Genomic DNA, 17,387 nt, shown 5'->3' with positions numbered 1-17,387 from the left:
ATGACAAAAAACGCCTGTAAGATTTTGCTAACTCTGATCTCTGGTAGTTTGTTTACGAAGGTAGCGTGGACTTTACTCAATTTTCTACTAAATGAATATAATTAATAGGGACTCGGTCAATTTGGGTTTCTAAAACATGAGCAAGACAATATAATGGCACTAGCTATCTTTAGAACTATTAATCTCATCACGACTGAAACCTTTCACTACTCTACGTTGTTGATAAACAATAAAATACATACACAATTCAAACTACTTTAAATTACTTTACGAAATCGGACCAATCAAACATTATGAAAATTCATACAATACTTATATTTCACCACATGTGACACGTTCAAATGTGTAGCCTTCGAGGCCCGAGGCTACCTCTAGATATTTATCTGATTCCGGCCGCGGCTTGATTGGAACTGAGCTATTCCACGCAAATTATGTTCCCCTTCCACCAACGAGACAACGGTCCACGTGGAGACGAGCATAATTCCGTGGGAAAGGAAAATAAAGCAAGTTTGAAATATTCCCAAATACTCGTGTATTTTCCATCGCTAACGGAAATACAGTTCCGTGAGAATACCTGAACCCTGCATAAAATTGGAGTCTTCTCGGACGCACGTTAGCAAAATCTTAATGAGAGAAAATGATTTTTTAACAGAAAAATAAATTAAATCACTTTTTGCTTCTAGAAAAAACGACTAGTAGTCAGATATTTTACAATAAATGTATTAATCACTCACTGGACAACGAGATCTTTCGGCAGTTCCGCCATCTTCTTGGTTGTCTCAAAAATAAATTTCTCACCATAAAAATTTACACACAAAATTCAGCTTCAAGATCACTAAAGTCTCATTGTTGGAGTCCTAATTCTACACTTTTCAAATGAGCCCACACTAAATTTATCTCTATGAAAACACAAACCCATAATTAGTTAATTTATTCCAATATCATCACCATCACAGTACGTTCTATTTCTTTTGAAAAGTTCCTCCTTCTACCAAGCGTTTATGTTTTTACTATAGCGAATTTATGCTAAGACAGAACTAATTCTAATAATTGACAAAACTAACGGAATTGTCCAAATCACTCATTTAAAGGATAATCGAGGAATTATTTCCTATTGTTACACCATAATCAATCGCTAGTAAACTGTTTTACACTTGAACTGGGTTCCCACAATCAGTGTCAGTGAAGTAAACCTGTTCAGAGAAGAAGATCCATGAGTTGTGATTGGATTGTTCCCTCTCAGCAGTAAGAATATTATTCCAATAAGCTCTTATGGGACTATTCATACTCGCGTGGCCGGGCTGAGTGTGCATAGTCCAATTAGAACCCATGGGAATTATATTTCCACTATGCCGGTCACTTTCACTCATCCTGATATGTGGCAATCCAGCTTTATGGTTAAGTGCTCAGTCAAGTTAAACGGTCAAGTGTTAAGTGAACAAAAACAAAATACATGAAATTTGAACTAAGTGATACAATAAGAAATAATAGTTATTTGTATATCTAGAGTGAAAAGTGCTGTTTTTCTCCCTGAGAGGAAAATTTAAAGCCCGAGGCGAAGCCGAGGGCAACAATTTTCCTGAGGGAGAAAAAACATTTTTCACTCTTGATATACACAACGTTTTTCCTCCACCTACATTTTTATAAAAACTGCAAATAAAATAATTTTTAAAAACGTATGTGACCAAACAATGTGTTACAACATAATCTAAAAAGTAAACAGAAACAGCTGGCTTGTAATCACAGTTCTCCTCCGACAGCACTATCTGTCGGCTAAAGTTGTAACAACAATGACAGCCACAACTACAGCTATGATGAAGTTCCCGTTTCAAATTGATTAGTTAATAAGTAATATTTGTTGGCTGGTATTTTGAATAACATGGATTAAAAGAAAAAATATATAGTTTTTTTTAGTATAGTGATATGAAGTTTGTAATAATAATTTCAGCATACAAACATAAATTTTATATATCGATCAAATGTCTGGTTGAGGTATGAATTTAGTTGGTTTAATGACTACTCTATATGCTTCCTCATCTGAGCTTAGACCTTCTGACCTATTCCAAATATACGTTTTTAAAATAGAGATGCTTCCCATGTTATTTAAATGGAGTCACTTTTACTCCCTAGGGAGTTTTTCTGTTTTTAGTACCGAGAGCGAAAAAGTGACGCTTTAGTATCATGTTTCAGGGAGTAAAGTAATTACTTTGACAGTAGGTGGAGGAAAAAACATTTAAACTTCACTGTTTGTGAAAACATTACAGCTGTTATAGGCCTACCACAATTGTACATATTTCATCACATATCAATATCGGGGCACCCAGCTTCGCTCGCTATTTTTATTTATTGATAAACAGAACACAATTCTCTAAAATGTTCGTGTTTATATTTACAGCTGGCTATACATCAGCTTATGAATTTCGGGGATGCGATATTTTGATTTTCCACAGAATCACTCGCTCACTTTTTACTGTCCACAGACGACGAGAGTCTCAGCTGTTTCAGCCAAGGATGAATTATCCTTTTTATGTCGTTCAGCGAGTTTTGCCAAGGATGAGACCTAGTGCAATCGAATTTGTATAACATAAACCTACTATGTTCCAAATTTCGTGAAAATCGTTAGAGCCGTTTTCGAGATCCGTTGAACATAAATAACCAGATATAAAAATATAAAAATAACCAGATATAAAAATATACAGACATACAGAAATTGCTCGCTTAATATAATAGGAATTGGAAAATTATTTAGTTTGCTGATATGCTTGGATTATCAAATAATAATTAATCTTTTCTTACTTTTAATATTATTCTCATGAACGTGAACTGAATTATGTGAAATGAAATATTATATTATAATAAATGAATATTATAATATTATATGTTTCGTTATACTCATGAATAAAGGAATTTAAATCTTTACTACTAGACTCTATAGCTGCGTACACATACTCGCGCTTCCAACCCGCACCGAGCACGCTCCTCCCTCGTACCGCCCTCGTACCACCCTCGTACCACCATCGAACCACAGTCGCACCGCCCACGCACCCATTATGAACGTTACGGAAGATGTTAGATCTTCTCACGTTCCCCGGTCAAACCACTGTTGCTCGCCGGTCGTTCATCAATCGCTCTGCTGGAGTGACGTTCGGTTGCGGAGCAGAGCGACAGTCTGTACGCACCTCAAGTGAGACTAGTCTCTCGATTTTTCGATGATTGTGAACATTTCAAGTTGTTCTATTTAGGGAAATGGATACCACAGTTTACATTCACTTCTGAGGAATTTAAACTTCCAATTGAATAAATCTTCCTTTTATAAACAAATCATAAATAGGCCCTATAGTATGAAATGATTGGTTTTGAGAAAATAAATTGATGTATATGACATATGACATATACATCAATTTATTTATATCATACATTATATGATCTGTTGTTGTTCCAGGTTTGATGTATTTTGCCATGCTCTAGAATCGTTCACTGCAGTGCCTTTCAATGAACGTGGACCCTGTCCGCCTAATCCGATTCTGAGGCCAGCCTATCAGGGTCAAAATCCAGTGTCCGATGTTTGGGCGAGATTCGCTCTGCAAGTTATCGCCAAGTATTTTAAAAGGTGAGTTCTTATTGTTTCAAAATTGATTATTCACCCATAAGTTAAGTTTTATCTTTGTTGTGGCCATTCTTGAATTGAGCGCGTTGATGTAGCGCTGTTCCGTGCGGTGCTGCCTCCTGGCGATGGGTTGTCGAAAACTGTCGTCAGCCCAGGCTTTCTTGTCAGTCGGGAAAAAACAGACTGAGTCAAGAGTGTACAAAGCCAGACTGTACCGGCTCACGTTATTTGTTATTGTTATTGTCTGGCCGAACATTATATGTCAATAATTGATTGAAGTGTTTAATGAATGTCGTGAATATTTGGGAGAAGCAAGGAGCAGTGAAATTAATATTGCCAAGCAGCTTGTAATCATCGCCAGGCCACAGTATCAGAGTATCAGAAGGTATTTCCTTTCCCAAAGGTATTTATCCTTCTCATTTCTATATTCCCTCCTGTATTTCGATTCCAATACCTTATAATTGATAATTTGGCACATATAAAAATTACGACTGGTGAGTCTATTATCTATACTAATTTGAGAATTTCCATAGCTTTGCTCACAGTAAATATTTCTTTTAATTCCAGCTTGGCAAGTATTTTCATTAAATAAAATAATAATTTAGATACAGTCCTCTCACTCTACAAAACAATCTTAGAGAAAAATAGCATAATGCTATATTTTTCTATGGTTTCATTGAGTCAAGACCACAACGATATGGTTTGAATAGTGCCGTATCCAGAAAAAAATTTCGGGGGGGGGGATCATAACATTGGAGTGGAAAGCACCTAAACTTTGAGGGTGACACCGGGGGTTTGAGGGGTATGAAATACCCCCTACGAAAGGGGAGTCCGGGGGCCCTCCCCCGGAAAATTTTGAAAATGTACCTTCAATTTGGTGCGATTTCACGCAATTTCGACTTGAAAACAAACATTCCATTCAAGTTTTTTTGGTGATCAGTAGGCCACTTATTATTTCGATTTTTCCTTGAAAATTTCATAGGCCTATTGGTTTTTTATTAAATAAATAATAGAATTCTATTAGTCTTTCAATTGTTTGACTATAAATAGTGATTTTTTAGATGGCCTATTTACTCATTATTATCTAACAAGCTAGAATGCTTAAATTTTGGCTCCAATAAAGCACTTTTCAACCATTTTTATAGGCTTAGTTTTACTTGATTGACAAATAAATATAGAAACTACGCACGTACATCATTACTGTGAAATTTTCGGGAGTTCTATCTCTCTAGAAGAAACTGCTGGAGTTTTGTTTAAGGATATTCATGAAACTTGATAAACTATTACCAATTAGAGCAACATAAGCTATATTGAATTCCTTCATAATAATAGATAGTAAAAAGTGAAATAATAACTTTGAAGTGCTATCTGTAGTTTCTCTATCCCCTACTATCTACTCCCTAAGCACTAGGACTAGATACCATTCACTATCTTCAATAAAGTAGCTCATTTATTATTATCATTTCTACTGCAGTGCTATTATCTCATCCCTTATATATTTCTAGACTCAAATAGTACGATATTATAAAATATGACATTAGTTGCTAATTTTTGTGACAGCCACAAAAAATTCAGGTTCCATTTCGGAGGGGGGATACATCCCCAAATCCCCCCCTGGATACGCCACTGCGTTTGAATACGAATTTCAAGTCTCATCGTATCTTTCATAGTTTATGGTCTTATGTACATCTACGTCTACAATTCTAACCCACGATTACATGGAGGAATGATCGTATTTATCATAATGTGTTACATTCTGGGTTTAAACCAACAGTTGATCTCCATTTAAACCAAGATGGTGCATATAAACCTTTTATAGTTCATTTTCAATTTCAGTTCCATTCTTGGGTGTACATTCCGATCGTTTTCTATTTATTTTATTATGATTATTATCGCTAATAATTGATTCTATGTGATTCCAGGATCAAATTCCTTTTATGGAAATATAATAGTTATATAAACCAAGTCGTTTATACGAGTAGGCTATATATTATTCCCACTTCATCTCATTTTATATATTGTTAAGAATATTGCTTGTATGACATTTTTAGGTAATAGCTTATTTTTAACCTTCCGGCAGTCGCGCTATTGGAAAAAGTACAACAGTGTCAGTTTTTTGTTGCACAAAGCTATTGAATGGGGTGGTGTCAGTGAATGAGTCACCTATGCATTCCAAAACTTTCCCCCCATCACTCCACTGAGTTGCAGTAGCAACCGAGCAATGGTTCAGTCTTTAGGTGCCATTTAGTCGCGACAGTGCATAAGTCGCACTGTGCATAAGTTAGGGAAAGACTGTAGCCTATACGGGGACTGTCGGGGACTGTAAATTTAAATATCGAGGTTGGCAGGACTGATCTGCCCAGTTAGTTTGCTGTAATTACTTCTCCGTATTTATTTAGAATCTTAACTATTTAATTGAAAAATTGACAGAATTTAGTGATTTCAGACGGTTGTTATAGTGTTTATAAGTGAATTAATGCAGTAATTTACCTGATTGGTCGAACCTTATTTTCACTAAGTGTTTCGGATTATTTCTGTAGCCAAGAGGTTAGTTTTGCTGGACAAGTGCACTGTATTGAGAAACTGAGAATAGTTTTTACAAGTTCAGTACTGTATTTCAGTTGTTGTTATTGTCATCTTGAGACTTACTATCTGATTTTGTGATTAGTTAACATTGTGTTTCGGACTGTGTTCTTTGCGACTCACGATCAGCTGCTTGTTGAATACCGGTATCTCTTGTTTACTCGTGCGGTCGCCTAGCAACTAACCTTTGCTTGTAACCAATCAACGATTGAGACAATTCAAAGTCTGCAGGCGGATTTGTTTGAATCTCTGTGCTTTCCAATTGCTGTTTTTTATGAAGGTTATTCTTGTTTCACTGAACATATACATGATAACAATATCATTGTTTATCAGCAATATCAACAAATCAATTCTTTTATAACAATTCATATAAACATTTCAAGCTACGATTTTCATTTTCTGTTTTTCTATGAATAAATATGATAAAAACAACTACGAGCAAGGGCAACCCAGCGATTCTCGTTGACTCTTTTAAATATCGAAAAGCGGGGCCGGTGTCCACCGGAGATATTGTTTGGAGATGCTTAGCGAGAAATTGCTGTGCTAGTGTTAGGACGGATGCTGAAATTGTCATGCTTAAAAGTAGAACGGGAACGCATAATCACGAGAAAATAGACATGAATACACCGCCTGCCTCATCCAGAAATTTAGCGTATCAAATACTCATGATTCGTCTATAACAAGTAAATCTCCTGAAATTCTTTGAACAGTCTACCGGAAATTTGATGCACTCGTAGATATATCATCTAAATAGATAGCGAGCTTTCTGAGTCTTTACATGAGGAGGTTTCTGCTTCAAACGACGGTGTAAGAGTGATAAAGTCAGCGGCTTTTGAACTGTCAGTGAAAGATTCTTCTTCTGAGTGCTGTCCTCATTTACTGCAGGAAATTCATGAACTTAAAGAGACTCTTAAAAAGCGTCTAATAGAGTGGGAAGCAGCGGTAGATCGTGCTGCTGACATGGAGACTAGGTTGAATGAGTTTTCAGTTAAATGTAGATGCAGAAAATCGCGAGTCGACGTATCATGCAATACAGTGAATAATTATGTAGCTGAGATAGATTTACCTAAAAGTGTTTCTGTCAATGAAAATGCTTCAACCCTAAAAGAAAAAATTAAAAATCACAAGTTAGAAATTGAAGGTTTGAGTGATCAAATAAGAAAATGATGACTACGATAGAAACTCTGGAAGCTGATAATCTCTGTCTACGGAACACAATAACGGAAAATGCTTCTGCGGCATCAAGACTAACTTGGTCCAACCCTAATGTCAAATCGACTTCAAATGACATATGCTTCAGTAACTAAACAAAAAAGTAATTAAAGGTAATACTGTAAGTTATTCACGTTATAGTGTTTATTTGTGGGCTGATAGTCAGGGTAGAAAAATGAGAGATTTAATATGGGAGAGACTGCCGGTTGGCTACTCATGTGAGGCTTACGTTGCGCCAGGAGCAACTTTTGAAATAATTTCGAATGAAATGCTTTCTTGTAGTAGACGTCATAATCTGGGTCTGAATGATTGGGTGTTTGTTATAGCGGGTACAATAGTGTGTCGAACAATTTCAAAAAAGCGATATTGAAGCTTACATTAGAAAGTTGAGTTATTTAGCAAATGAATATGGAAATTGTAATTTGATATTGTCAACTGTTCCTTACAGGTATGATTTAAGTTTCAATTCAACTGAAATGAAATGATTGATGCGCTAAATAGTGAAATACGTTCCTTGTGTCATAGGAATAGCATTCATCTAATTGATATATGGTATCTTGAACCTTCCAACTACACAAAGCATGTTTGCATCTGAACACAAAAGGTAAACAGAGTGTGAGTAGAAAAATAGCTGCGTTAATTGGCGAGTATGACAGAGAGAAATTATACAGAAATAAGTTAGTAGTCCCTACCAGTATTGATCGTGCATTTAGTCCAGAAAAGCTTTCTTCTAGAAGAAAATCCATTGACAGTCAGAATGATATCATACAATCTTTTATAACAATTGATGAAACTTTAGGATCTGAATACGATTCTAATTATGTTGACAATCCTCCTGTTGAACCCAATATGCCAGTTGTTGTGGAGCATTTAAATTAAACTCTCATGACAAAGATGCTTCAAGCATATCTGCTGTAGATTTACAATTAAGGACTGATACCCATGTTAATATTGTTGAAAGAGGGCCTGATAATATTATGATTTCTAATTCTGTTTCTCACAATTTCTCATTGGTAACCAGGTATAATGATTATAGCAATGACAAGCTTAATTGTTTTTTCTTGAATATACAGGCCTATGTAATAATTCGACTACTTGTCTCTTATTTGTACTAAATACAATATAAAGTTCTTACTATATCTGAGCATTGGATTAATAGTACTGATGTGGATTTTACATATCTGCCTGGTTTCAAAACTGCCTCTGTTTTTTGTAGAACAAACCGAGCACGGGGTGGGTCAGCGATTTTTGTTCATGATCAACTGGAATTCAGGGCTCTTGATCATATTAGAGACATGTCAATCGAAATGGTATGCGAAGTTTCAGCAATTGAACTTGTCAGGGATAAAATAATAATTTTGTCAGTTTATAGACCCTACAATAGAAGTATAAGTTTTTTTAATGAATTCTTAACGTGTTTTTATAATGTATTAAGTGCTGTTTTTAAAAATGGTTACAGTTTGATCATATGTGGAGATTTCAATGTAAATATTTTAGGTCATGATTGCTTTAAAAATGATTTATTGAATTTGTTTGAGAGTTTTGGTTGACTGTTACTATTAATGATATTACTAGACCTGGTCTTGATGGAGTTTCAAATGGATCATGTATTGATAATATTTTGACAGATATTCATAATAGTCTATGGTCAACTGAAATCATTCACTCTCTCTTTTCTGATCATGAAGGAATTCTGTTTAGACTCAACTTCATAAATAAGGATGTAAAAAGTACTGTAAATAACACTAAGTTTAGATTAATTAATAATGCTAATGTAGGAATTTTTCTAAGTTTTCTGAAATCCATAAATTGGTTGGAGGTGTACTCCGTAACAAATTATAATGATAGGTACAATAAATTTTTGAAATATTCATGAGAGCTGTGAATGGTTCATTCCAATGGAAAACTTGTAAACCAATAATTTCAAGCAAAAAAATGAATGGTATGATAGTAGGCTAAGAGCGTTGAAGGCTAAATGTGATGGGCTGTATCATTTATATAAAACCTTAAAAACACCTGAGTTACTCTCCTGCTATAAAGAAACAAAAAAGTCATATAGGATTGAAATAAAAAAGACAAGAATTTCCTATCACAATAAAATTATAAGTAGCTCTGTTAATAAAAGTAAGGCTTTATGGAGAATTGTAAATAGTCTAACAAATAAGAAATGTAGTAATAGATCTTCAGTTGATGATGTAAGCTCGGAAGACTTTAATAATTTCTTTGTAGATTATATTACGCAGCTAAGCAATAATATTCCTGTCAGTATTGAAAGTACAGCTTATTATTACAGTAAGTTGGAAAAACCAGGAGTAATTTTTTCTTTCAAGCCAGTAACTGTTGAAAAAGTTTTTCATACAATTTTAAATCTAAGCAACAGTAAGTGTATGGATATTTATGGTCTAAATGCTTCAATTTTGAAGATAGCTGCTGATAAAATAAGTGAGGTTCTGGCTTTTTTATTTAATGAATGCATTATTGCTGGTTGTATCTATCCTGAAAAGTTGAAAAATGTAAAAGTTTTGCCCATACATAAGAAGGGTTCCAGAAAGGAGAAAAGTAATTTCAGGCCAATTGCAATAGTACCTGTTTTCTCTAAAGTGTTTGAGACGTTGATTCATGAACAGATGTCATATTTCTTTGAGACCAACAATTTATTTTCTCATAAGCAATTTGGTTTCAGGGCGGGTAGAAGCACAAATGATCCTATTGTTAATGTTGTAAGTGGGGTTATTAGCAACATGGAGGCAGGTGATTCTGTAGGTCTAAGGTCATACGATTTTTCAAGAGCGTTTGACACTATTCAACACGATATTTTGGTGGATAAACTAATTTTCTATGGCTTTACACCAGGTGCAGTCAAACTTATATTATCATATTTGAGTGACAGGAATCAGTTTGTCTTTAAAGATGGGGTTCTGTCAAATGGCAGATTATTGGAGTTTGGCGTTCCTCAGGGCTCTATATTGGGCCCCATTCTTTTCAATATTTATATAAATGATTTACCAATTAATATTGATAGGAACTGTCTAGGACGGTTACCTATTTGCTGATGACTTAGGTTTGAAAATAAATTGTCCATCCAAAGATGATCTTGAAAGAGAACGGAATCACAGTTATTGTATTCTAAAGGACTGGTGTGCAGCTAATAATCTGTCTCTTAATAATGATAAAACCTCGGATATAATTTTTAATTTTAGAAAGGAGAAGGACACGACGCCTATCAAGTTTCTGGTGTTATGGTTGATTCTTGTCTATCATGGGAGGCACACATTGATTTCTTGTCTAGTAAACTTGCTAAAGGCCTTTATTGCTTCGTAGACTATCTGTAACGGTTGATAGCCTGTGCTGATAAATATATATTACGCACACATACAAAGTCTCCTATCTTACGGAATAATGCTTTGGGCTAATAGTGTAAGAGCTAATTCAATCTTTGTCCTTCAAAAAAAAGCTATTAGGATCATTTGTAATTTGCCTCTCAATGCTCATTGTAAACCGCATTTTATTGAACTAGGCTTACTGACATTGCCATCTCTGTATGTCTTTAATATTCTTTGTTATGTACAAAAAAATTTGGTAAAATATGACTCAAATAATAATCACCATAACTTAAATACACGAAATAGACATAGACTTAGAATTCCTCAATACAGCCATACCAAATCGCAGAGAAACTGGCATTTCATGTCAATAAAGCTATACAACTCCACACCTGACAAGTTTAAGTTACTCACATATGCACAATTAAAAATAAAATAAAATATGTGTTGATTAATGAATGTCTGTATACTGTGAATGATTTCTTTTTGATTAACTGGGTGCAGTTCCTGTAGTAATAGTGATTTATGAATTTATGTATTAAATTTTTATGTATGAATTTTGATTTCAAAATGTAATCTGACAAAGTCAATGTATTTCTTGTGAATATTGAATGACCAATAAATTCTATTCTATTCTATTCTATTCTATTCTATACTGTAAACGAACCAATAACACAGAATTGATGGCTTTGCTTGATGTACCTTATTGGGCTATGAAATGGTAATCATCCAAATGTTCATAGGCGTAAAATAATCCAAGAAGATGGAAAAAGTAATTATACAATTAATTAAAATGTTTTGACAGTAAACAGAGTACATAACACTTGGAAAATTGGTTGTACAAAATACAACACGCGACTGCTCGTGTGATTGAGTAGGGCGCGACTACCGGAAGGTTAAATTCTGTGAATAACTTTTGAAAGTAATTCACAATTCAGTACTATTATTTCCACTACCTACTGCTCATTACCTGTTTTTTTTTCTACCTGCAAAAATATTACTTGATAAAATCACATTCAGTTGCAAATTAATGTAGCCTACTGTACAAAGTAATCTAATAACTCCACCGTCTTTGATTTTGCTTGGATGTATTTGTTCTAATAATTCTTTCAATTGGATTTTTTCAAATGCTCAATAGAATACCTACATGAACAGACTCACAATGTAAGTTCAATGATGTTCATTCATCATTCTCTAGATCCCGATTTTGAGCGGAAATATTTTACTATATTCCTGTTTAATCTAGTTGATGCTATCTAATTTCCAGAGCTGTCTACCAACCGGATGACCTGGAAGCGAGATCAAACATGCACCTGGCTTCCACCATGGCTGGTGTCGGCTTCGGCAACGCTGGAGTCCACTTGTGTCATGGACTCTCTTATCCCATCTCTGGCAACGTCAAAACATTCCAACCTGAAGGATATAGGTGCGTTCTAATTCTTCTTTGAGCTTAGGATCATCAATTTTATAAACAAACAGGAATTTCAGTGCATTCATATACAGCTGAATCGGTTTGGCTGAATAATAACATTCCAGCACAATAATAAACGTTTTGTAACTTGTAACTACGAAACAGTATTTCAATGTGGAATTTCAACAGTAAAATAAATCTCTTTTAGTTTCGACTACAACTCTTACAACAAAGTTATGAATGAATGATTGAAGTTTTATTCTCAATAAGCTTAATAGAAGAAACTGTAAAATATCTATATAATAAGAGAGAGCAGGTTTGTGTTTGTTCGCATCAAAACATGTCAACTTGTGGATTGCATACCGGAAAAACGGGAATGATTTAGATCTCCAAATTTTGCACATAGATTCTAAAAATATCAATTTCGTGCACCTCGAAGCCCAAATTTCAATTTTCCTTCTAGATTTTTCAGAATTAATGTTCCAATTTCATTCATGGGACATGAATACATACCATATATTAATATAGAACTATAATCTAGAGAGACTACCTCTTCGAAACAGATGGTTAAAATTTGGCAACTAAATTAATAACCAGTGCTATTTTGTCAGGTTGGCATTAAGTTGAGGAAGGTTTCTAAACAAAATTTGAGTTCTGTTACTTTATTAGGTTAGCACCAAGTTGAATAACTTTTCTATACTATAATAAAGAAAAGAACTGGCTCATACAAGTACGGGATAGAAAATTATGTTTGACGCATCATCTCGTCTAAACTATTGGACTGATTAACTTGAAATTCTGAATATAGGTTCCTAATTAACCGAGGATGGTTCTAGGCCTACTTCAAACTCTTCAAGATTCCACTCGGTCAAGTTTTAAATTCGTCAAGATTTAAATAATAGACCCTTGCGGAGCACGGGTTACTTGCTAGTAAATTAATAATAATAGTTAAAATCAAAATTAATAACAGTTATTATAAAGGTTTTGTTATGGAAGAAACAATATCAATTTTAAGTAAAATGAATATATCCCATTTGTATTCAATGTATTCCATCGTGGAATTTCAACATGCTATAAGTTAATCCATAAGTATTTCAAGAATTTTTCATCATGAGGAATATTATTAAATTTGTTATGAGTTTTGAAAAATGGAAAACGTATAAAAAATGTTCACATTCACATTTTGGAGAGATTTTTGTACACTAGATACATAATTATTGTAGAACTTTTCCATATCAACATCATGCATTTAAATATTATCAATCTTACATGTCGGTACAATATATTTCATTCGTCATTAATCTAATATGAGTGTCTTCTTTGTTGGCTCCAATACTTTTTATGAAAATCATTAATAGTAATCTTTAAGTAATCATTAATCAATTGAATTGAATAGTATCATAGCATATGAACAATACAATCAGTAATAATAACATTTTATCTCAAAAGTTGAAAAAACATTCAGTTTTCTCTCTGTCTAAATTTATTTTTCACAATTACTTCTAGGGTTTTCGACCTTATTTGAACTATTGGTAAATAAATTGATAATATTTTGAGTCACTTTTACAACTTACTTATTGAGACTGGACGCGTTTCAAGGCACTGGGTCCATCTTCAGCGTGCAGGGAGTAGGCCTATCTTCTGTGATTCCTACCCTACCTGTAGGGTACTCTGGAAAGGACCAGGGAAGGTCTCCGTGTACGCTGAAGATGGATCCCTGTGCCTTGAAACGCGACGGCACTTGACAAATAAGCTACAAATAAAGATATAATAAGAACAGCATCAGCTGATGAGAAATGAAATGCGCTTGATCGTGGAGCATGTCTGGATGCACCTTAAGGCTGGTCACACACCGATCAGTCAAGACAAGACTAGTCACGTTTAGTCACAATACTTCCCATCGTTGCTTATGGAGTCATGTCTAATTGCGATGACTAAGCAGTGTGAGTTGCGTCATAAGCAACAATGTGAAGTATTGTGACTAAACGTGACTAGTCTTGTCTTGACTAATCTGTGTGTGACCAGCCTAACATTATCCTCTGACATTTTTCTTGTTGAGTTGCACTAAGCAGAATCAATTTTATTTCAGGATCATCTCTATGCTATTTAGCCTTCCAGTATTCAAGAAATTCGATCCAGTTTGATAAAAAAATTTATCTTTGATGAGAGCGTGTCGGATGCATTTATCTTATGAATTTCGGGGATGCGATATTTTGATTTTTCACATACTCACTCGCTCACTTACTTTTTACTATCCACAGACGACAAAAGTCTCAGCTGTTTCAGCCAAGGATGAATTATCCTTTTAATGTCGTTCAGCGAGTTTTCCCAAGGATGAGACCTAGTGCAATCGAATCTTTATATCATAAACCTACTATGTTCCAAATTTCGTGAAAATCGTTAAAGCCGTTTTCGAGATCCGTTGAACATAAATAACCAGATATATAAATACAGAAATTGCTCGCTTAATATAATAGGATACCTTATTATCACAAAATTAAAAATATCAGATTATCATCTAAGATCAAGAAATTATCTTTGATGAGAGCCTGTCGGATGCATTCTGTCAAACTAAAAACTATTGTCAAACGGCTGTTACCCGTGCACAGCATCTTCCAATATCATCTGAAATTTTTCAACAAGCTTTAAAAATTGTCACAAACGCTAGAACAGTTGAGCTGCGTTTACACCAAACTATATATATTCTATTAGATTAAACATAATTTATCATACACATGATGAACATTTGCGTTTGTCAAGTTCCATTCAATCGAATAGAATCTATAAGGATTAAGTTATTAACATTTTGTTAACTTTGGTGTAAACGCAGCTTTATAAGTACAGTTCTTTTATAAGTAAATAAATAAATAAATAAATAAATATAATTTTATTGCCGCTCAACAGCCGGTTGCAGACGAACCACAATCGCATGTGGGATGTAGGCCCGACATACCACAGAACAATACGACTAACGCAGAGAGTCTTTCACACTACATTTAAGAAAACGCTCATTAGTGCGATTGTGGTATAGAAGCTAGGGGAAGCGTGGTGCTCAAACCTGTGGTACCTCAATCGCAAGGAAAATAATCGCTACCACAGCGCACAACGCCATGTGGAAGTATCAGTGCCACTGCCATGCCTGCCAATGCATTCCATATGCGCTGCGTTTGTGGTACCACAGAAGGAAAATAGTAGAACTCCACATCCCACATGCGATTGTGGTCGTCTGCAACCGGCATAACGCTACACAAATCCAAGTAAAATTAGTTTTAGTAGATCTTCTATTGTATTACTCGGAAAATAGAAGCTTCATAGCTATTTTTTCATTTCATTTTATTTATTTATTGTATAAAATACTATAATCATAATACAATTATGACATTGGAGGAAAAACTAGGCTGAGCCTGTACTATTTCTCTCCAAAAATTTTGATAAAATGTTAATGTTGTCCAAAAGATAAGGTTATATAGTCACACACTGCTTCGTCACTTGATTTTCGGTCCAGAAATGATGATTTAAAATTTGGAATTTTGAAGGTTGATTTTATACTCTAAATGAATCACAGAATGTATCACAATGATATATATTCAATATTGAATATATTCTTATAATATATACACTGATAAGTGTGGAATACATCTCAAATATTTTATATATTATTCATCCATTTGTACAACATAACTTATTATTGAAATTTTATTGTTATTAAATTTTTAGGAGCTGTTTTGGCGGATACGGTTAGAGAATTTATGCATGTGATGAAAGTGGAGAACGGCCTATCTGCTCTGGGCTATAAAAAGTCAGACATTCCTGGATTGGTGCAAGGAACTCTTCCACAGGTAATTTTCTAACCATTTTCTCCAATATAAATACTGTAGTAGGTTATTGGACTCAGATTGAAAGAATCTGTGATTTTATTTGATACTTCGATGGTAAGGAACAGACAAAGAAACAGTGGTTGTGAGACCATATTTTTCTCAAGTAAATAAATAAATAAATAGATTTTATTGTCGTAGACCAATATAGGTAATTGACAAAGTCATGGTAATACAATTACGAAATAATAAAGTCAAAGCAATAGTTTAAAGTCACAAAGTAGAATTACATCAAGTAGAATCGAAAAACTCTGTCAAACAATAGAAAGGTCTCAAAACCAGCCAAGCAAATGCAAGGTTATTACAAAATTTATTAATCAATACTGAAACACAGTTTATAAAACATTGTTTATAAAAACAGTATAAAAATCTTGAAGTACCCTTTATTTTATTTTATAACCTGACGATGGTGTGATCACCGAAACTAGTTACTCAACTATTTAAAAGTTTTTAAAAAATAAAGGGTACTTCAAGATTTTTATACTGCTTTTATCAATTTAAAAAGTAGCCCATGTGAATGAAGTGTTTTTATCGAATTGATGAAATATTGCATTTTAAATTCTAATTGGAGATGGTTAAATTTGTTTTTAATTCTGTAATGTATGAGTTTCAGATTAATATAGTGTATGTAATGTAATGTATGTGTTACAAGCTAGATGCCTAAACCCAGTAACGGGACAAAATCAATAAACAAGTTCAAATAGAAATATAAGTAAGAATGTAATAAATTAGCTTACTACCTTTCAAAAAAATACATATAGTAGAGAATTTGTATTATCTAGTGTTTTTACCAAATGACGTACTTCTCACTAATTAAATGATGAAAAATAGAGGTTTTATTATAGAGTAAGAAATTAATTGCATTGAATTGGTGTCTAATATCTCTCACATCTAATAATAGTCCAGTCAATATTGTAGGAAATTATGTAAGCTTTAATTTGTTAAATTTTAGTCAAGTCCTTAGGATACATAGTTTTTGAGTTTTAATCTCTTCTGGTGTCTAATATCTCTCACATCTGATAATAGTCCAGTCAATATTGCAGCAATATTGTAGGAAATTATGTAAGCTTTAATATTTGTTAAATGATAGTCAAGTCCTTAGGATACATAGTTTTTGAGTTTTATGCGAGAAACCAAAAAATGGTACCTCCAAACCACCCCCACACCCTTAGCACGGGGGTAGGGGTGGGGACTTTTGATATGTTTACCTCCTTACTACCCTAAACAGAACTGCGGGGTCAAAAATTGTCTTCTCAACTTTTCCCTCTATAACCTTTTTTGAGCATTCATTGCCTGGACTATAATTAGATATTTTGTGAATTATTGTGATATATTATAAGTGATATATAATATTATACTAATTTATATTATACTTG

General features: G+C 34.0%; 1 protein-coding gene across 1 annotated transcript in view; it reads left to right on the top strand.

Moving 5' to 3' along the window:
- The window catches only part of LOC111055782 (hydroxyacid-oxoacid transhydrogenase, mitochondrial), a 35,766-nt gene that overhangs the window by 17,568 nt on the left and 811 nt on the right, over positions 1-17,387 (top strand). The window contains exons 6-8 of the mRNA XM_039419488.1: positions 3,443-3,610; positions 11,993-12,170; positions 15,847-15,975. Of these exons, the coding sequence (XP_039275422.1) occupies positions 3,443-3,610; positions 11,993-12,170; positions 15,847-15,975 (475 nt within the window). The remainder of the gene's footprint in view (positions 1-3,442; positions 3,611-11,992; positions 12,171-15,846; positions 15,976-17,387) is intronic.

Source organism: Nilaparvata lugens, chromosome 1 (genome assembly GCF_014356525.2).
Source record: "Nilaparvata lugens isolate BPH chromosome 1, ASM1435652v1, whole genome shotgun sequence".
In the NCBI taxonomy this organism is placed as follows: Eukaryota; Metazoa; Arthropoda; class Insecta; order Hemiptera; family Delphacidae; genus Nilaparvata; species Nilaparvata lugens.
The sequence above is the reverse complement of the archived record's forward strand: the minus strand, read 5'-3'. Positions and strand labels throughout refer to the sequence as shown.